The 21,831-nt window shown below is 46.4% G+C and overlaps 1 protein-coding gene across 2 annotated transcripts in view; it reads right to left on the minus strand.

Moving 5' to 3' along the window:
- The window catches only part of MAML1 (mastermind like transcriptional coactivator 1), a 41,349-nt gene that overhangs the window by 9,909 nt on the left and 9,609 nt on the right, over positions 1–21,831 (minus strand). For both annotated transcript variants that reach the window (XM_010946238.3, XM_074350126.1), the window contains exon 2: positions 96–1,508. In XM_010946238.3, the coding sequence (XP_010944540.2) occupies positions 96–1,508 (1,413 nt within the window). The remainder of the gene's footprint in view (positions 1–95; positions 1,509–21,831) is intronic.

The raw sequence follows: 21,831 nt of genomic DNA on the forward strand, positions 1-21,831 counted from the left end.
CCGCCCCCTCCCTCCCTTTGCTCTCCAGCTACCGGGGACCTGGTACCCACGTGATGGACGTGGAAGCATAGTACACAGAGCAAAGCCCCGCTCACCTGGGTAGGTGGAACCAGCGATCGGAAGGGCATATTTCCCGGCTTTGGTTTCATCAGAAATAAGGAGTTTTGCTCGTTGTTCAGATGAGGCAGCTGCTGGGGAAGATAAGCCATCAGGGCTGGCTTGCTCTGGCCGGCCCCCGGGCCACCTTGCCCACAGTCCGCTTTGTAGTGAGAGAGGGGTTTGGTGTTGCCGTAGTCCAGCACTGAGCCTGGGCTAGCCACGGCACTCTGACTCAAGCTGCTTGGTGGCTGGTGACTCAGCAGGCTCGCACGGCTGGGCTGGAGGTAGGGGCCTCCGGGCCGAGGGGAGCTCTTGTTCACACTTGGCATCATGAGCAGTTTGGAGCTGGTGAAGTCCTGCTTGTAGCCCTGAGGGCTGGCAGGCTTCTCCATGGGATAAGGGACATGTAAGGGACTGTGGGAGGAGCTTGTCTGCTGCCACGTGGACATCTGGCCTGGGGCTGGTGCTGGGGCAGCCTGCTGTGGGTTCTGGAGCATCTGCTCGCGTTTCTGCTTGGCAGCGATCTGCTGGAGCTGATGGGCAGAGGACAGCTCTGAGCCCCCTCCTGGGCCCTGGCTCGGCAATACCACACCAGAGAGGGCTCTCTGTGCGCTCTGGGCCTGGGCTGACGCCGGCATCAGGCTGGGACTGGGACTGTCCACCCCAGGCTGACCAGAGGTGTGGAACAGGGGCTGGGAGCCCCCTAGGCTGGGTGAATCTGTGCTCACAGGGCCAGATGACGGCCCCAGGAAGGTCTGTCCTGCAGACCCAGCCCTCACTTGAGGAGAGCCTAACTGTTCTTGTTCAAAGGCTGCTGGAGAGAATTCCGTCTTAATGTTAATGTCCTGTGCCAAGGGGGTCTGTGTAGCAGAGCCAGAAGACTCTGGGTCCTTCTTCTCCTCAAAGTCCTCAGTAAACAGATCCTTCATGTCTTCGTCGGGCACTGACCTGTTCAGCTCCTCGATGAGCTCCTTCCACTCCTGCTCGTTGAGGTTGAGGTCAGGCATGAGGTTGCTCTGAGATATGGAGCCTCCGGCCCCCGAGATCATGCAGGGCAGGTCGTCCACAGGCTCCTGCTTCAGCTCTCTGCTCAGGCTCAGGGGAAGGGACTCACCGGGGTTACCGCCTCCATTCAGGTGGAGGCTCGAGTCTGCCACACACTTCTTGCTGATGGAGTCCAGCCCTAGTGAGTGCTTCCCACCGGCCTGCAGGGCCTCTGCGCCAGGCTTGTCCGGCTGACCAAGAGGGGAAGCTGGAGGCAGGCCATTGGAAGAGACAGCTACTCCAAGAGGGGCCTCGCGGCGCGTCTTCTTGTGTCCAGGAAAGAGGTCCCCATAGCCATTCTGCTGCTCACCATTCTGAGGGGAGGTGGCGCTATCGAGATTCCTCTTCACCGTGTCATGGAGATGCTGAGAAACAGGAAAAAGAGTGACTGACGTGCACAACACTATGTATCAGGTCCCCCTGCTTCCAACGGTGACATGAGCCAGGGGCCTGTATTCCTGAAGTGCCCTCCTGTCAGTTTTGCTTGCCCAGTTTACACACCCCATTTCCAGGAACACACCCCCATCTTCTCTCCAGGGCTCTCCCTCCCCTGGGGCCCGTGGCCCTGCCTGAGTCAGGATTACCTCAGCTGTGGGAAAGCAGCCTCCCTGCAGTCAGCGCATCAGTCCCTGGACTTCTGCAGCTGCCCAGCGTCATCTAATCTGAGGGTGCCAGAGGAAGGAGGCGACGAGGAAGAGCAGAGGATGCACATACATTCTTGAGGACATCATTAGAACCCCGGATCTAGGTTATACCCGAGACCAGCCTGTTCCTCTGGACTTTCCACTTTTGGGAACCCTTCCTTGTGTTTAAACCTGTTTAACGTGGATTTCTGCTGCCCTCAGCTGAAGGAGACCTGGCCAGTACAGGCTCTTTCTCAGGCCTTGTTGGGGGCTGACCGCAAGCCCCAGGCCTCCATCTTGGTGCACAGGCATTTCCCAGCCTTTCCAGGCGCCCTTACCCGGCTCCACCCCTTCTCTCCAGGCTGGGCTGCTTCCTCACATGCCTTACCGGCCTCTGTCTTTTGTCTCATTCTCCTCCTCACCAACCCTGAGCATCTCCTCATCCCTTGCACCCAAGCACCAGCCCTGACAAACCCTACCACTTCTTAGAAGACCATTTATTTGAACACAGTCAGGTCTGTCTGGCACCGATACTCACCTCCCCATGTTCATTCAACTAACCTTATTAACAGTCTACTGTGTGTCAGGGGCAAGTGCTATGGGAACATCAAGACAAATGAGGGGGTCCCTGCTCATCATGGGTTTCCAGTCTTCTAGGACACGAGACATACACGGACATGTTTACAGAATAAGACAAGTGCCCTATGCAAGCAGTAGAGCAATGAGCACCTGGAGAGTTCAGGGCGGGGGTTTCATGGGGAGAACATGACACTGGGAGTGGGAAGGGAGAAGGTGGTATCTTTCCACTGTTTCCCTAGCCTTGTTTTCGGCTGTCAGGACACAACTCCTCCACTAACAGAGGCACCTACACTCAGCCTCTAAACATGGGTGCTCCTTTCCTATGTTTAGTTCTGTTACATTTCCGTCCTTCACTCCTCACTCCCAGTTCCACCCTCTCCTCCCCTCTCCCACTAGCCCTAAGCATCTATACTGTGCTATTTACACAGCTCCAAACAACAGCTTTACTTACCAGATTTAAATAAGTTTCAGAGGAGTCGGGGAGCAGCACGCAGCACTCTGCTGCAGAGAAGGGCCACAACGACCCATCACACCCACCCTGGGAGCCTGACTACAGGAGTACCTGATGGGGAGGCAGGGGGCGCAGGAGGCACCAACTGTCAGCAGCAAACTGCTTGCTGGGAACAAAGTGCAAGAAAACCAGGAGGGCAGTTTCATCAACCTCTGAGTTTCAGCTTTAATGCATTCATCTCCCTCTTCCTTCAAGACTTTCTTAATTCTTATCCGTTAAAGCTGACTGCACAGCAGTCTGTAAATCCTGGCTGAGGAAGTATTTCTTTAAATCCATATCTGGGTACCCAAGTTAGCTCAGAAAAACTTAGGAATGCTGGATATATGGAACTGTAGGGCAGAGGAATAAGCGAACCACGATCCCAAATCCAGACCCTCAAGAACACAGCCCCTTCAAGAGGACCGGAGCTTACGCTCCTGTAGGTTCTTCTGCTTCCTGACGCCACCTAGGGGTGAGAGGGGGAAGGACAAATAATCCTAAAACGGACCTTTTACAAGATCTATTGTTTGAGTTTCCTTTGGGGAAGGTAAATTCATATCCATTTAACTGGTCAGAAAAAAATCAAAGTAAGTTGCTAATTTTTCTTGGATTTGTATTCTTTTATATTTTCTTTTTGGAAAAATCATGTGTTCCCCAGTGTTAGGTTTGGGCTCTCTGCAAACCTGAGAGCTCACTTTCCTACTGTCCTCAGGGAAGATGGAAAGCTAAGAGGTCAAGGCACTCAGTGAGTCAGCTGGTTGTCCCACATTAGAAGCCGAGTCCTTCTCTGCCCTGACGATTATAAAAGCTACCATTCCCTCTTTCAATGTTCACACGCAAACAGCTGCAGACAAGTTCCAAAGTAACAACTTAATTTTGCAATACCAATTGCTTTTAGCCAAAGGAAACACCAGGTCATTTTCTCAACAAAATTTAACTGGAATGAAGTAGGCGGGGTTGGGGAGTGTGGAATGCGGTGGCCCTGGCATTTTTAAGCCTTGAGTTATTTGCAAGAATGCCTGATGTAGGGCACTGTAGAGGAGGGCAAAGATGAGTAAACCATGGACCTTTCCCTCCAGAAATGTGTAACAGAGATGGGAAAATGGTCTGAACAGATTATAAGTTATTTAAGAACGAATGCAGTGAGAGCTATAAAGCATACAAGCCTGGCTGCCATGTATAGTTACACGTGCTTGCCCTCAGAGGGCTGATACTCCTGGCTACCCAGTTCAGAGGTTCCTGTTGTAACTACAGGAGCAGTCTGCTGGTGCACGAGGAGGATCCAGTTCTGGGATAACGTGATCTGGTGCTCATTCCTTCACAAGAGGGTTTTGCTGAAGAACACTGCATGCCTGATGGTGAACTGGAGGCCCTGCATGCTCACGCAGGCAGTCTTCCACCAATGCACCCCACAGGCCTGACTCCTCCTCCAGCCTGGGCCGCACACCATCTTCAGTTCTGGGAGAGGGGCCCGAGTCAAGCTGGAGTTGCCACACCCTATGGGTACCAAAGCAGCATCCTGTCCCTACCCACCCACTAGCCTTACGGGACAGTCCCTCACCACGTCTCTACTTCCTCCCTCTCCCACCAACCACCAATGAAATTCCAATGTGCTTTGTGGTCAGAATCCCCCAAATCAGAGTCCTTCCACTCTGAGTTAGCACACAGGTGTGGCTGTTGAACACAGGGAGCTCTCTCGTCAATGCTCCTTATGCACCGGCGCTTCCTGCCCTCCTCACTGGGCACGTGCGGCTCCCCCTGCTCTCCAAACACCCACCCCTAGCCCTGACAGTCAGCATTCTGGTCCACCTTCCAGGAACCGACTGGATGTTGGACCTGAGGAAGGTAAGGGACAGGGACGACTTAGGGGGACTGCTTTCTCCGAAGCCGGCTACGTTCTCAGTCTTCCCCTTCCCCTCTCTCCCTCCTCTATCACCTGCCACTTAACAACTCCCTCCACCTTTAAAGTTCTTTTTCCTCATAGTTCTTTACCATATCATCTTGCTTTCTCTTCTTTTCTAATTGTTTCTTCTCAGTCTCCTTGAGATAGGTTTCCCCTTCAAATAAACATGAGTCTTCTCCCTTTTTCATTCTACATACGTTCCCATGTCTTCAAATTCTTATTATAGAACATCACATTCAGAATAAATCCCACTGCCCAGGGGCAAGTGCCTGCCTCCTTTCACAGGCCATCCCTACTGCGCACCATGTCCAAGTCACATGGCCTTTTGATAGTTTCTCAAATGTGCCCGCTCCCTCCTGCCTCAGAGCCTTTGCCCAGAACACTTCTCCCTCTTGACGTCAGGGGTAGCTCGTCTCCTAATTCAGGCCCCTGATCTCTTCAAAGTCATCATCAGCTCACCTGCTCCTTCCGCACAGTCACTCTTGATCCTATCTCCTTAATTCCCACATTCAGGCACTAATTTGAGTGGGCCCAGCTCTCCCCATTAGAATGAGAAGCAGAGACCCCACACCTAGAACAATGCCTAGCACGTTCGTTCACAGATATTTATGGAGTGCTACCTCTAACCCACCCATGTCCACAGAGCATCAGACTCCTGTCTGTCCAACTACCTAGCTGGTGTGCTCTACTGGGGCACACTACACATCACTCAGACGAAGTCTGTCCAAACCTGAAGCAGCCTCCCCCCAGTCTTGCTCTCCTTGCCTCCGTGCCTGTCTAAGAGACCGTCACTGCTATCCGTCCTATCAGAAACCAGCAGGCCGCTCTTGCCCCTCCTCCTCTACTCCCTGCATCCCCGTCAGTACCCCGGGCCTGCTGAGTCCCCCTCCCTACCATTCCCTGAATCCACAATGCTCTGCATTCACTAACACCCATTCCTCTTGCCTGAATTACTTTCATCATGTCTAAAGCTAGTCTTGTTGCAGCCCCACCCTCACTGATACTCTGTACTTTGATCAGAATGACTGTGCTGAAGGGCAAGTCTGATTCTGTACCTCACTGCCCTCAGTCTCCATAATCCTGAGCTGTCCTTCAGGCTCTAGCACCAGCTTAACTCCCCACCAGCTCCAGCCACATCCACGTTGCACTCCAGTGGTGTGGCTCATTGGAACATCTCAGAAGTGCAGGTTGAAACAAATAAAGTCACCTAGCTTTTTAAGGTGACAGGAGTTAAATACTGGTAATTTCAACCTCATACCATGCTCACTTCTTTCCATGAGCTCTTCCAACAACCTATATGTACAGAGAGGCCCCTCAGGAATGCTGGCTGCTATTAGAAAAGACCTTCTCCAGGTAAAGTGGATCTATTTTCATGCAATATTCAAGATTTCAATGATTTGAGGAAAAAATCTGTGAAGTCCAAAGTTGCAACTTTGATAAGACACAAATTCGAGCCAAATGCTACAAGGACAAGTCATTACTTCCTTAGGGCGCCTCTTGGACCACTCAGCACCTATACTTACTAAATCCCCACTGCTTTAAAATCTCACTTGACCATCAGAGGTACCCGGAAGATGAGTATCGTCATTCCTGTTTCCACAGCAGATGAAAGTCCAGACCCCCACAGCCCTGCCCTTCTCCAGGGCAGATGAGACAGAGCCCAAGTTAGTCCCACCTGCACCTGTGAAGCTGAAGAAAAGTCTGATGTGAAATACAAGCAGCAGGGAGTGAGTCAGAGTTTCACACTCTAAGGCGAACCTCCCTGAGACCAAGCACCAAGAGCCCCGTCCATGAAGATGCTACCAGAAAAACGGGCTGTGCTATGAGGGGTCTCACACATCAAAGCCACGAGCAATTCTTTGTAAAATATTTAAAGAGAAAGTGTCACAGAGCCTTCCGTAATCTGCCATTAAAATTCCCACTCTTAAGACAATACCTGTCTGAACAGTCTGGCATTGTCACGGACTTAGAAGCACCGGGAGCACTAGCAGCTCTGTGAGCACCACCCCTGCCACTGAAGCCACCGACAAGGACGTGCTGAAAGCGGCAAGTTCTGACAAGTTTACTTTACAGAAAACTTTATGGTTTCGTGCCTAGACATTTTTACCATTACCTTAAAAAAAAAAAAAAACCACCTTCTTATTCTGAAAGAATTACATCATAGGAAGTTGCAAAGTGAGTAAGAAGGACCTGTGTACCCTTCACCCAGTTTCCCCCAGCAGCTCTACTTTATATATTATAGCAAAGTATTAGCCAGGTAGAAGATATGGGCAGAATGTGTGTGTACAGTTCTATGTCATTTTAGCATATTACTATCATCCTTTTGAGAGAAAACTTTTTAAAAAGTAATGTAATCTCTTCCTGCATGATTATAAAGCAGAAAGTTAAAATTCACACTGTATATATTGAGAATCAAAACTGCAAAACAGATTGGTTCTTGTGCTTGGCAGGCAGTCCATACACTCTCTTTGCTACAGAAAAACCTATTTCAGAAGCCACGTTAGGCTCAGAATGTTGAATGGCCCACATGAAAACAAAGCAAATCCTGCTAACTGGCTGTGTGATCTCAGTTAAGATGCAATCCTTCTAGGATCTGCTTTCATGTCCTATAAAATGAAGATCCTGGGTAAGATGACCTACAGTTCCACTCAGCTTTAAAGGTCCAGACTGCTCTCCTGTTACTACTGATCATTGCCCTGTACAGGGAAGTGCCCTCATGGGTTCATGTCATGCTCATTCACCGAGATCCTATGTGTCAGACACTGCCCTACACAGGCTGTGCGCAAAATAATGGTAAGTTCAGATATTCACTAGGTTTTTAACTATATTATAGGCAGAGCACTAAGCACTGGGGATAAAAAGATAAACAAGACACAGTTTCTGCCTCACACCTGGATGTAACAGAGAAGCAATGAAGGCAGGCCAGATATTGCGGAAGGTATTAAGAGAAGAGATGGCAGAAAAGTGTGGGGATGGCATGCCAGACTTCCTAGAAGGGGACACCTGAGTTAGGTATTAAATGGGCAGAGAAGTCATCCAGGAAAAGGTGCGGGGGTGAGGGGGGAAGCACTCTGGCTGAGAGGCAAAGGCAAGGATATACAAAAGAGCACTGAAGCGGTCATGGAGGGAGGCAGCGGACAAAGGGAGGCAAGCAGAAAACAATGAGTAGTTTAATGCTGCATAAGTGCAAAGGGCACAACGGAGTGCTGAAAAGGGAGAGGCTGGAATGGACTCTGATGGTCCCAAAATGTGATTTAGTGGAAAATTTCAAAAAGTACACAAACTAGAGAGAAAGGTATAATGAAGACCAATATGCCCAACATCCAACTTATACAAATATTAGTGTTTGGCCATTCGGTTTGATTATATCCTTATCTTCCCCCACCCCCCACATCCTCCCAAACCTGGATAATTTTTTTTTAATTTGACTTTTTATTGAAGTGTATTTGATTTACAATGTTAGTTTCAGATGTACAGCAAAGTAATTCAGTTATACATATACATACATATAATATCTTTTCTTTTCAGATTCTTTTCCATTATGTTATTATAAGAAATTGAGTATTTCCCTGTGCTGTACAGTAGGTCCTTGTTGTTTATTTTACATATAGTAATGTGTATTTGTTAATCCCAAACTCCTAATTTATCCCTCCTCCACCCCAAACCTGGATAATTTAAAAAATAAACTTGAGGCATAATATCATTTAATCCACAAATTCAGTATGTATCTCTAAAAGTAAGAAATCCTTTTCTTTAAAGAACTCTTAAAAATACATGCATGTGTACAACATCACAATGCCATTATCACACCTAAAACATTATTCTTTATGGTCACCACCTCAAACTCATTGGATGGCTACTATAAAAGAAAACTAGAAAAGAACAAGTGTTGACAAGGACAGAGAGAAACTGGAACCCTTGTGCACTACTGGCAGGAATGCAAAGTGGTGCAGCCACCATGGAAACACTATGGTGGTTCCTCAAAAAAAAATTTTTTTAAAAGATTTACCACATTAGCCAGCAACTTTGTTTCTAAAAGAATTCCATTTCCAAAAGAACTGAAAGCAAGGACTTGAATAGATATTTGTACACCTATGCTCACAGGAGCATTCTACACAACAGCCAAAAGGCAGAAGCAATCCAGGGGTCCATCAACAGATAAATGGATGAACAAAATGTGGTATGCACACACAGTGGAATATTGCTCAGCATTAAAAAGGAAAGAAATTTGGACACATGCTACAACATGGGTGAATCTTGAGGACATTGTTAAGTGAAATAAACCAGTCATAAAAGGACGAACACTGCATGATTCTACTCATAAGGTACCTGAAGCAGTCGAACTCACTAAAGAGAAAGCAGAAATTTTTGTCTTGCAGAAACATTTTTATTCACATTTTCCGTAATCTGGTGGGTACAACAGCAAATTATTTGGAATTCTGTTCAGAATCAAAGCTGCACCTGCAGACGTTACTTAAAATACAGTACACCAGAGGACGGGGAGAGGAGGAAACGGGGAATGACTGTTTAGTGGGTATAGTGCTTCAGTTTTGCAAGATGAAAGAATTCTGGAGATGGATGGTGATGTGGTGGCACACAATGTGACTGTACCTTATACTACTGAACTGTACACTTAATAGTGGGTAAGACTGTAAATTTTTATGTGATATTTATTTTACCACAATTAAAAATTTTTTTGATTATTTATTATTGCCCTATATCCCATCAGTGTTATTAATATCTTTCTCAAACAAAACTAAACATAATAAATTATAGGAAATTTCAAACATACATTACAGTGGAGAGAAAGTGTAAGGACCCCCATGTACCCACTGCCCAAGTGAAACAACACACAGCCCATCTTCTTATTCACACACAACCCACGCTCCCTGGGCTAACCTAGGAATCATCATGCATCGCTAAAACAGAAAAAGCCCTTTAAAAGAATCACAAAAGAACCCTCCAAGAACTTTAAAAATGTGACCTAAAAATGTTATTAAGGATAATTAAGCCACTTTATAGATGGGGAAACTGAGGGTTGGAGACAGAATGTGTGTCACTGAAGGTTGCACAGCAAACTGATGGCAGATATGAACTATGTGATAACATTACAAAAAAAGATGGTCCACAAAAGGATGAGTCTAGTTAACTGAACCTTCATCGCTTTTAAGCAGCATCATGGTGTTAATTTTTTTTTTTTAATACAGGCTTTCAAATAATACAAAGCTTATTTAAAATCCACCTTAGTCAATCCCAAGATCTTGGGCAATATGCTTTGCTTTCTAAAACTTACTTCTTTCATTTATATGATGGGACTAATAATACCTATTCCACAGACTTGTGAAAATTAAATAAAGCATATTAGACAAAATTAAGGTTAAGGGCTTATCTTAAAATTTATGGCTAACTATCAAAATAACAGAATGTGGTTTTTAGCTTTAGAACCAGCGTCAGAACAAAAGGATCATAGAAAACATCAATCTACCCAAAAGCTGGAGAGAAAGGAAGAAGCAAGGGGATAATAAACCAACAAATACTAAACACAAAAGAACAGAAATAGCTTCAAATATATCAGTCATTATGTAAATGTAAATGAATTAAACTCCCCAATGGAAGGTTAGAGACAAAAAAAACCCTGTAACACCATTACTGAATGTTAAAAAAAAAATCAGGGGGGAAGGTATAGCTCAAGAGCTATATGTAGAGCACATGCTTAGCATGCACGAGGTCCTGGGTTCAACCGCAGGACCACTCTAAAACTGACTAAATATACCTAATTGTCCACCCCCCCAAAAAAACTAATAAAAAAAATCAAACGGTGGTTACAGCTGACTATTCAAATCAGGATTAAACATACATGGGTGACATGTTCTTAAGGCTCCTTCAATATGTAACAGTCCTCTCTCCCTTTTTCCCTTTGCCATTTATTTGTCCAGGATGCTTAGTCACTGTCCTGTAGAATTTCCCACCTCCTTAGCTGGCTGACTGTAGGCCCCCATGGGGTCCTTTATAAGTTCTTCTATCCTTGGTATTTCCCATAAACTGGCAGTTAGAGGCTTGATCAGATTCAAATTTGGCAGAAGGAGGTGTGAATATAGGTGATGTTGTGTTGAGTGTCATTTTAATAGGACCTTAGCAGATGAGGTCAGATTCGTGTTTTTATAAGCTCTCTATAATGACTGTGTGGCAGATGGATTTCAGGGTGGGAAGCTACAGGCAGAGTGCACAAGCAGGAAACTGCAGAGATAGTCCATGAAAGAGACGAGGACCTGACCATGGGTGTGGGGAAGAAGAGATGATTTCAGATTCAGGGTGGAAGAAAGGTCAGCAGATATTGGAGACCGATTTTATATTGGGGGTGAGGGAGAAAGGAGTTTCTACCTGATTTGCACACATGGGTACAACAGAGAACAAAGGAAAAGCAGGGTCTGAGGCGGGGGAAGGGGTCGTTCAGTTCTAGATATGAAGAGATGACTGGACCAGCCAGGCAATGTCCAAGAGGCAGTGAACAGCACTGACTATGAGTTCCATGGAAAGGCAGTCAACAGCAGCTGAAACCGTGAGCGGGTCCACCCACCCGGATAAGTGAGAAGTCAGCTAAGGGCAGGGGAAGAGCCCATACTGAAGACGGAGCACAACGGCGAGTGACCAGGTAAATGCGTCAGAAAAGCCCAGAAAGATAAAAGGTGAACATGCCCATTGTGTCTGGGCACTAAAGGATCACCCATATTGTTGCCCAGAGCAGTTCCAGAAGTGACTGGAGTAAAAACCCTTGACTTCTGAGAAGTAACCGGGAGGCGAGTAAGTAGAGAGAAGATGGATTGTTCTTTTCCAAGTTTAGTTTAAAAAGGGAGATACAGAGACAAAGTAGATTAGTGGTTGCCTAGGGTCAGAAGGGAGGGAGTAGGGGGGTCAGTGGGGTAAGGGAAGGAGGTATCTTTTTTGGGTAATAAAATGTTCTAAAACTGATTGTGCTGATGGTTACACAACTCCGTAAGCATACTAAAACCCATCAAACCGTACACTTTAAATGAGTGAACTGTACGATATGTAAATTTCAATAAATTTGTTTTTAAAAAGTGGGGGGGAGAGACTGGTTGGTAGCCAGAAAGGGTCAAAGATGGGTTATTTTGGAATAATACTTGAGCTCACTTGAAGAACAGCAGATAATTAATTGTTGATTAGACTAGATCTCTCTGAAATCCTCTGGAAATCTGCTATTCTATGAATGCAATCAACCACAGGAATATATGAACATGAAAAAGATGTATCATGACAACTACTGAAAGCATGACCACCATGACCTTCCCATTCATGGGGAAATTCTGACTTAATTAGGGGCTGTGTATATAAAAGGGATGCCATGCCCTTCCAAAACCACGCCCTTCCCCGGGTTCCCTACTCCATCCAGCCTCTTCAAGGTCCTTGCTCATTCAGTTACCACATTTTTCTCTATTTGCCACTCATCTCCCTCTTCAGCAGCTCCTCCCACCCCTGACAAACGCTCAGTACCTCCCGTCTTCTGACCTTCGTCCTGCTCTACATACTATTTTTAGCACAGTGTTAAGAGCATGGCTAGGCTGGGTTTGAATCCTGCTTTAGTTGCTTAACTACTTGTATGTTCACAGGCAAATTACTAAACATCCAGAGAAGCTCTGGTTCCTCATCTAAAAAAGAAGGGGCGGGGCTGGGGAGGAGAGCCACTTCCTGGGGGGCTGAGAGGCACATCACTGCTGCTTATTAAGTAGCTGATAATGTCCTTACTGTTCAGCTAATCCTCTTCCCTTCAGAGCTTCAAAGACCAGCCTCTACTCTGTAATACTCACCAAGGTGACCTCCTAGTTCTTAAATCCAAGGAACGCTTTTTCAACTGTATCTACTTGACCTTTTTAAGGCACTGACCTCTGATGACCACTCCCCCTTCTCTCAACGTCTTCCTCCCTTAGGGTCCATGCAAGCACTCTGGACCTGCTCCTGCTTCCAAGGCCATTCTTTGCAGGTCCCTCCTTCAGTGATGACACCTGCAGGGCCTTCGTCCCTTTCACTGCTGTCACCTCCTCAGGCAACCCCATCCACACGCAAGGCCTCAGCCACAGCCTGACACCCTGGCACAGAGTAGGCACTCAAATATTTACTGAGTGAACGTTTCCTGGATCATCCTCTTTGTGCCCAGCCTTCTGCCCTGTGCTCTAGACAACTGGAAACTGGTAATCTCCACAAGGATGTCAGACAGGAGATCCTCCAAACTCAGCTATTTGCCTTCCTCCCCAAATCTGTCCCTTCCCCTCTTGCTCCCCGACTTGGTACACAGCTTAGTCCTTGACCTCTCAGATGACCAGGCATTGATTTCTGCTGACTGTACCTTTTTGTAAATCTCTCTCCAGGGAGATCCCTCCATGCCACATCCATCTTAGTTCAACTCCTCATTATTATTGTTTTTACCGAAATTACTGAAGTAACTTTATGCTGACGGGCTTCTACTCTCTCTTCGTTCTAACCCACCCTGTGTGATGTTTTCTATGTGATCTCTCTAAAACACATATCTGAACCATTTAAAATTCCTTATTTCCCCTTCACTCACACATCAAGTTCCAATTCCTTAACCTGGCCATGTACAGACCAGTTTGGTCTGATCTCAATAAATTTTTCCATTTAACCCCCTGCTGTTGTTCCCTTGAGGCCTTAACCCTGAACTCCTTTCAGGACTGAGAATATACCTCTAGCCTGGCGTCCTCCTACTAACCTTTAAGATTTTAGCTCAAACATCAACTCCTCTATAGTATTTTTTCCCTGACCACTTAGCCCACACCCGGTCAAGTTCCTTACTCCATCCCTAGTGGGGGAATAATCTTTAACAGAACTTTGTACGTAGTACTTGTATTCCAGGGCCAGTCACATTGTAAATACTCACTGATCTGTTTCCCTGCATCTCCCTCCATCCGTGGAGGGCAAGAGCCCTGTCCTTTTCGTCCTCAGTGCCAGGCCCAATGCTCAGCAAGTTACAAGCCCCCAGTGAACATTTCCAGATTTCACCCTCCCACCTTCCCCCTCGCTCCCTTTCACAGTCATTCTACTGCTCGTTAGCCTCAGGAGTATTTGTCCTTCAGTTTCAGGGGCTCTCTGCCCAGTGATGAAGGCAGTGCTAGTTCACGTAATCTTCATGACCACCTACGAGGTCGGCGCTGAACTATTATTCCCAGTTTTAAGATCAAGACACTGAGGCTCAGAGAGAGTAGAAAGTGAGCGCTGAACCAGGCTGTGGACACAAGTCTGTCTGACTCAAGTCATTTCCCAGAGTCCAACCTGGGTGACTGCTTCAAACGTGCCTCTTTTCACCTCACAACGTCTCAGCGGCTTTATTTACCAACTCTTTTTCCTTCTCCCTCTTCTCTGAGAGGGAGACATCTCTCCTTGCAAAGATTAACTCCCTTCAGCTGCACCTTCTTATTCCCTCTGGACCTGCCTCATCTGAGACTTTTCCCCTTCAAATTCTTCCCTTCCCCACCTCAAAAATAACTTCAGTCTGTTTTGCCTTAGAACAGAGGTTCTCAAAGCATAGTCCCAGACCAGTAGCATCAGCACCACCTGGGAACCTATTAGAAATGCAAATTCTCAGGCATTAATTTGGGGTTAATGAGACCCACTGAGTCAGAAACTCAGGGTTAGCCCCAGGAAAGTTTTAACAAATCCCCCAGAGGTACTTCCATTAAAAATAAGCAGGTGGAAAAAAAAACAACAGGTAGGAAAAAAAGCAGGTGAAGCTGATTTTAATAATTTAACACAAAATACTGCTTTTTCAAATGTAATCACTATTTTAAAAAAGAGATTTTGCATTCTTTTTTGGTACTCAGTTTTCAAAGTCCAGTATGTATTTCACACGTTTGGCACAATTCAATTTGGACTAGACACACCTCAAGCACCTAACAGCCTTCTGCAGCTGGTGGCTACAGTGCTGGACAGCACAGCCCTAGAAATGAGCCTTTAACCTAAGTTTTCAGGACAGCACGAAGACAAAAGGGAGTGCCCACACCTGCTGCCTGCTTCTGGCAGGAGGCTCCTCACAGCCTGCTCTGCGGCGGCAGGAAAGCTGAACTTCAACACAACAAGCCCCTTAAGTCTCAACCTTGCCCCTTCTCTTTCTCCAAACTCCTTCTCATTATCTCATTCAGTATATTCAACCAGAATCTGCTGAGAGCTCACCAAGCCAGCCACCGTCTGGGCCCCGGGGACACAGCACGGAACAGACAAACAAGACAAACCTCTTGCTCTCCTGCTGCCTACATGCTTACTGACTTGTGCTCCCAAGAAAATGAAGCACAGAAAGGGAGTTTGTGGGGCTTATGATTTGTAGAAAGGTGCTCAGAAAAGGCCACATTGAGTGTGACAAGTTTAAGCCAAAGTCTGCAGAAGATGAGAGAGTGAGCCATGCCAGCATCTCTGGCGGGTCCAGGTCTAGGGCAGAGCGGTATGCAGAGGCTGAGTGGGAGGGTGCCCAAGTGGTGCTGGTTCCGGGGTGGGGTGGGGGGTGTGGTCCTTGAAGAGATGGTGCCAGAGGATCCAGGTGGAAGGAAGAGGGCAAGAGAGGGCGGGAGGGACAGAAATGCCAGACTGCCTAGGGTCTGTGGGCCCTGACTAAGGGCTGGTTTTACCTCACACGAGACAGACACCTGTGGCGGGGCCTGAGCAGGGGAACAAGATCGTCCTGGCTGCTGGGCGGAGAGCCGATCAGAGCAGGGCAGAGTAGGGCGAGGGCAAACACGGAGACCAATCAGGAGGCAATAATCCAGGTAAAAACAATGGCTTACATGGGGGTGGCAGCAGCAGAGGTGGCCAGTTCTGGATGCATGCTGAAGGTGGCGCTGCTGAGGTCTGCTTCTGGGGTTTGGCCTCTGAGAGAAGAATGTCCCTGGCAGGCTCACGTGTGGCTAAAGCACAGTGAGTGGTGACAAGTGGCAGCAGAGGGGCTGGGTTCACTGACGCTGTTCTGATGGACTCTGAGGCTGCTGGCGGGGAGAGGCTGTGGGCATGTGGGGTTCAGGATGGAGGTGGGCAGGAGAAAAGCAGTTCTGGCAAGAGCACAGGGAGCTCCGTGGCCACCCTCCTGCACCTGACAGCAGAGGGCACACAGTGCCCACCTTCAAGTCTTCCTCAATTCCCATAGACAGCCCGTGGACTTGGCTTTTCGTGTCATCCCCTGGTGCAGCACAAACACCATAGCACAGTGACAGCCAGTCTTCCTGTCTGTCTCTATCAGCTCCAAAGGCAGGGTCACTCCCTCATTCACCTCTGTCTTTCCAGTACCAGAATGGGACTTGACATCACTGCTCAGGAAACAGATCCCTAAATTCCGCCTGTTGGTTGGGACTGGCTAGTTTGTCAAACCAACTCATACCTGATTAACAGAGGTTAATAAGGAGATCAAAAACAACAAACAAAAACAAACATTTAAAAAGAAATCTCCAATATGAAAATGAATATATGTATGAACTAAAACATGCTGTACACCAGAATCTGACACAACTCCGTAAACTGAACGTACTTCAATAAAAAAAGAAATCTAAACAGGTAAAAGCTCCCATTTATTAAGCACCTACTCTGTGCTAGGAGAGCAAGTCTGCAAAGCAGGTGTTGTTATCACCATTTCAGGGGGAAGGAAACCAAAGCTTGAAGCGAGTAAGGAGAGCAAAGAGGAAGGGGATCAGCAGTAACCGTGGCTCAGAAGCAGTGCCAGACTATGCACGTGTGCGGAGTGAACGTGGGAGGGACAGCTGCTCACATCTTAATCCTCGAAGGCACAGTAGAGGACACTGCGGAGTGTGAGCTGCAAACATCCAGCTGCAGCTTCATGGCTCCCAGGGGTGGCTCAATGCTGCCATACCAGAGGCTGGTAGTGTACACAGAACACACGTAAATTAACTCTCCACATGATGACTTACACAGGCTGCACACACGTGCTCAAACTGTGCCACAGAATCCAACTTATGACACAGACTCTAAACTTTCTAATAAAAATGTTTAAAAAGTGTAAGAAGGTTATCCTCCCTTAAGGTGAAACGGACCACCGGAGGTAGAGACTATACACGTATCAGCGCAGCGCGAAGAGTGCATCTTAGGCTCCAAAGCTCAAGACCTCTGCAGATTTGGAGCTGCGGCTTAGCTCCACACCTGACACCCTCGGCCATTCCTCTGTAGCTGCCCTGGCAAAGGTCACCAATGAGGCCATGTGGCTAAATGCGACTTTTTAGCAACCCCTGGCCTGGCAGGGGCTCTCCTGATCTGGGCTCAGGAAATGGAATCTCGAATATCAGAAACTCTTGATTCATCCCTAACTCCTACTCCACCTTGAAGTCCAGCTCAATCACCATATATCCTGTTCATTTTACCACCTCAGCATCTCTGGAATCTGGCCTCTGTCCCCACACTGCCACTTTCTAGCTCCTCCTTGTCATTTCTTGCCTAGCTAGTCTCCCTGCTGCCAGTCGTTTCTCTGACGTCCAAGCCCACCCTCAATCTGCTCTCCATACCACTGCAAGGATTTTCTAAGGCATACATTTACTCATGGTCTACCATTATGTAAATCCTTTAGTTGGTCCCCCATGGTACACAGAGAGAATCAAGTACAGGCCTCTTGCCATGATATGGACAATGGCTGATTCTGTGCATCAACTTGACAGGGCCATCAGGGGCCCATATATTTCGTCAAACATTATTCTGGGTGTGTCTGTGAAGGTGCTTCTGGATGAGGTTAATACTTGCATCAGCAGACTGAGTAAAGAAGACAGCCCTTTGGATCTGGATGGATCCCATCAGCTGGGGCCCTGAAGAGAACAAAAAGTCTAAGTAACAGGGGACTGATTGCTTGAGCTGAGACGTCATTTTTTTCCTGCCTTTGGACTCACACCGCAACATCGGCTCTTCGTGGGGTTTCCAGAGTGCCGACATTTGGACTGTGGCACTGCAGCACTGGGGCTCCTGGGCCTCCAGTTTGCCAACTACAGATCTTGGGACTTGTCAGCCTCCATCACCGCGTGAGCCAATTCATTACAATAAATAAATCAGTCTCTCCCTTCCCCCTCCCATGTATACATGTTTCCTAATGGTTCTATTTCTCTAGAGAACCCTGACTAACCCAGTACGTAAGGCTTTTATGATTTGACATGTTTACATCTCCAGAATTATTGCTCAATACTTCCTTCTTATATTTTCCTTTGCAATTAATTTCCTTCCATTGTGAAGGTATCACACATACATGCACAGATAACAGTGCAGAGAGTAACACTAAAATGAACACTGTGTACCAACTGCTCAAAGGAAGAAACAACAGCACCAGCACTTTAGAACCTTGACACTCAAAACAGGGTCCCAGGACAGAACCAGCATCACCAAGGCTGAGGGTTAAAAATGCTGCATCTCCATCTCCCCCTCTGCATTAGAATCTGCACTTGGGTCACACGCACATGACGTCTGAGAAGCTCTCCTCAGAGGCCCCTGCATCCCCTCTTCTCGTCAACACCCCCAGAGATAACTAATATCCTAACTTTGTGTTAATTGCTCTTAATTATTCTACCACCCTCACGTCATCTATCCCCAAACAACAAACCAGTGAAAATGGAGGGCGAGCAAACACCAGCCGGGCACAGAGAGTAGCTCTGACCTCGCTGGACAGAGGCTCCAGGAGGAGGTGAGTGGAGCAGGCTCGGGTCACAGTCTGACTTCCGCTTCTCTGGAAACTGACAAGGCCCCTTCTGAGGAAGTTGCAAGCAAGGTCACGAGTGAGTCTTAGGAAACACTGGACTTTCCACAGTTGGGCACCTAGTAAGGCGTGCCACACATAGACCAGGCACCAGAAGTCCAGTCAGCGGGAGTGCACTGCTCTGTACTTCTCGCTTTTGGGCCCAGCGTGGCCTACCTCCAGCCCTCAGGGAAAAGCTGAAAACTTCCATGAGCGTCCTCGGCAAAGCATGAAGGGAGAGACATGATTAACACAAGCCAAGTATTGATGAGAACCTGGACCAAGTCCTCCTGGGTGTTCTGTCCTCAGCTAAAAAGATGACCTGATGGAACTGGGGGTCTCAGTGATGACAGTGTATGTGCTGGTGCAGAGCTGTCGTCCTGGGAGCACTTTTCATTCTCCTTCAAGTGACCCCTTGCCTTTTTTCTTTTTTGTCTGTTGGAGCTCCTGTTTTCTGTATCTTATGGCTTAGTTTTTCTTGACTTATTCTTTCAATTTTGGTGGAGTATTTCTTGCAGTAGCTTCTTGAGAAAGGATATCTGACAGTTAATTTTTTTTTAAATCTCTGATCTCTGAAAATGACTTTATTCTACACTCATTCTTGCTGCATACCTTGGCTAGGTACAGAATTCTAGGTTGGCAATCATTTTCCTTCAGAATTCTGAAGGCACTGTACCACTGTCTTCTCGATTCCTATTTGCTGCTATGAAGTTCAAAGATACTCTGACTGTGTACCTGTGATCTAGTACCCTTTCCACGCCGGAAGCTTGCAGAATCTTTTCTTTAAACCCAATGTTCAGAAAGTTTAAGGCTGGCCTGGGTCTATTTTCTTCCCCAGCGCTGGGCAAACAGTGCATTTTTAATCTGGCAACTCATGCCCTTAAGTCCTCAAATTATTTTTTAAATCATTTCTCTCTTCCAATGAACTTTTTTTTCCTTTTTTTTTTTTTTTTAATGTAAGGACTGGGGATTGAACCCAGCTAAGCATGCACTCTACAACTGAGCTATTACCCTCCCCACCTCTACCAGTAACTTCTATTATTCAGATGTTCATTCTCCCACACTGGTCCTCCAATTTTCTTTTCTATTTTCCATCTGCTCTTTTTTCCCCCTTTACTTTTTGGGAAAATTACTCATATATATGTGTAGTTCACATATATTTCATATTTTTATCTAAGATTTTGTTTTCTGAATTAAAACTACTGTCTCATAAATACATACATACATACTTCCTCTTATCTATCTCGTTAACATCTCTTTGGCCAAAGCAAGCCGTATGTCCAAGCTCCAAATCAAGTAATGGGCAAGTATACTCTGCCTGCTTTGAAGCTATGGCAAGGGTGTGTAGGTTTGTGATATGATCCAGAGAGTGAAGAATTGAGACCAAATATTTCACTTACCCCCACATAACTAAGGGATATGACATATCCCCATCAATAACAGCAGCTGGGGGGAAGGTAGAGTAGAGGGTAGAGCTCAGTGGTAGAGGGCATCCTTAGCATTCATGAGGTCCTGGGTTCAATTCCTAGCACCTCCATTAAAAACAAATAAATAAAACCTAATTACCCTACCCACCTTCAAAAAAAAAAAAAAGACAAAGCAAACAAACAACAGCAACTCATTTTAGCAGGGATAAGGGATAAAAGTCAGGCAATAGGTGGAAGAGAAAGGGCATCAGCAGACAAGAGGATGTGCACTTGCAAAGTGCCCCAAGTACAGCAGTCCGCCCTTCCCCACGAGGCTCCACCCACAGGGAAAGCCTGAAACCACAGGCGTCCTGAGCTCTGTACACCCTTTTCACTTAAAGCACTTCACAGCTTCTCTTAGGCATCTCCAAATTTCTAGCATCACTAGTCTTGCGCTTTGGGATTGTTATTAAGTAAAATAAGGGTTAGATGAAAACATGCACTTAAACTCTGAGACAGCCGACCTGATAACCTAAAGGGCTACTAAGTGACTAAAGGATGTGCAGAGTATACAGCACAGATATGCTGGACAAAGGGGTGAATCATGTCCCCTGGGGAACAGAGCAGGAGAGCACAAAATTTCATCACGCTACTCAGAATGGCCCACAGTCTAAAATTTAATGAATTATTTCTAGAATTTTCCATTTAATCTTTTCAGACGAGGGTTTGATAGTAGGTAACTGAAACATTAGAAAGCAAAACCAGAGATAAGGGGGGACCATGTTAATTCTGATATACATGCCCCTCTGCCAGAGAGCGTCTTTGACTGAAAATCTCTGTTCTACACTAAATAATATATTAACTAGTAATCTGTTTCTAAAAAACTTCTAGTTTTTATAAAATTCTTTATTATGTATGATCTCCTCTGCAGAAGCTAAATGGCATTGGAAAGACAAAGAGCTCTGAATTGGACTTTGGTTTGAATTCTGGTCGTATCACTGAGCTGGCAATCTTCGCAAGTTAACCTATGAGTCTCAGTTTCCTTACATGTAAAATTGGACATAATATCCACCATATGAAACTGCTACAAGGACTAAATGACTATATTTAGAGAGTCTGATCCTTGTAAAATTTTCTTTTGACCTGACCAGCTAGGCTACTTACACCAAAGCAGACCAGGCCGGATGCCATGATCCCCAAACAGGTACATTACATTCAAGTCGCAGAGGCAGCTGAAGGTCCAATCCCAAGACAGCCGCCCCAATACACAGTAGACCCCCTCCAGCCAGCCCACGGCCTCCTTAATGGAAAGGTCCTGATATCATTAGCCAATCAGCAACACTCAGAGACTTTGCTTTCTCAGCAAGGGAAGAGACAGCTGGTGGTTTTTCTAGTTTTCTCCCCCTGAACCACACCCATCCCCCAGAACCTAGGCTGTGCTGGACTGGGTCCCTGAGTGGAGGTAAAATTTTTCTACACAGTTTACAATCTTTGGTCTCTTAAATATTTTTCCCTCTTAACACCTTTTAACAATGAGGAAGTTGGAGCAGAGAGTGTCATGCCTTAAACCATACAACTACTTTAGGCCAAAATCGTCACTGCGTTCAGATTTTTGACCTGGCCCATAACTAGCTTTATCTCACCTGCATGCAAATATTGAACTATCTTCCTTCTGCTTATCAGCAGCATCCTCCTTCCCTGAGACACAAGGCCTACTGTCTCTTCTCCTTTCTGCTTACATTAGCATACTTTATTCATACCTGTACAGTAATAAAATACTATACAAGAAGGGAGATACATAAATATAAAATTTTTCCTTGTTTTATATTTAGGCAGAAAATCATAGCATCTATCACATCTTTTTTTGACTGACTTTAAAATTAGTCTTTCTAATATCATTGATATGTATCTATTAAGAAGCCTTTATAATTGCTAGAAAATTTGGGGGGCATGTG

This window comes from Camelus bactrianus, chromosome 22 (genome assembly GCF_048773025.1).
Source record: "Camelus bactrianus isolate YW-2024 breed Bactrian camel chromosome 22, ASM4877302v1, whole genome shotgun sequence".
Taxonomy (NCBI): domain Eukaryota; kingdom Metazoa; phylum Chordata; class Mammalia; order Artiodactyla; family Camelidae; genus Camelus; species Camelus bactrianus.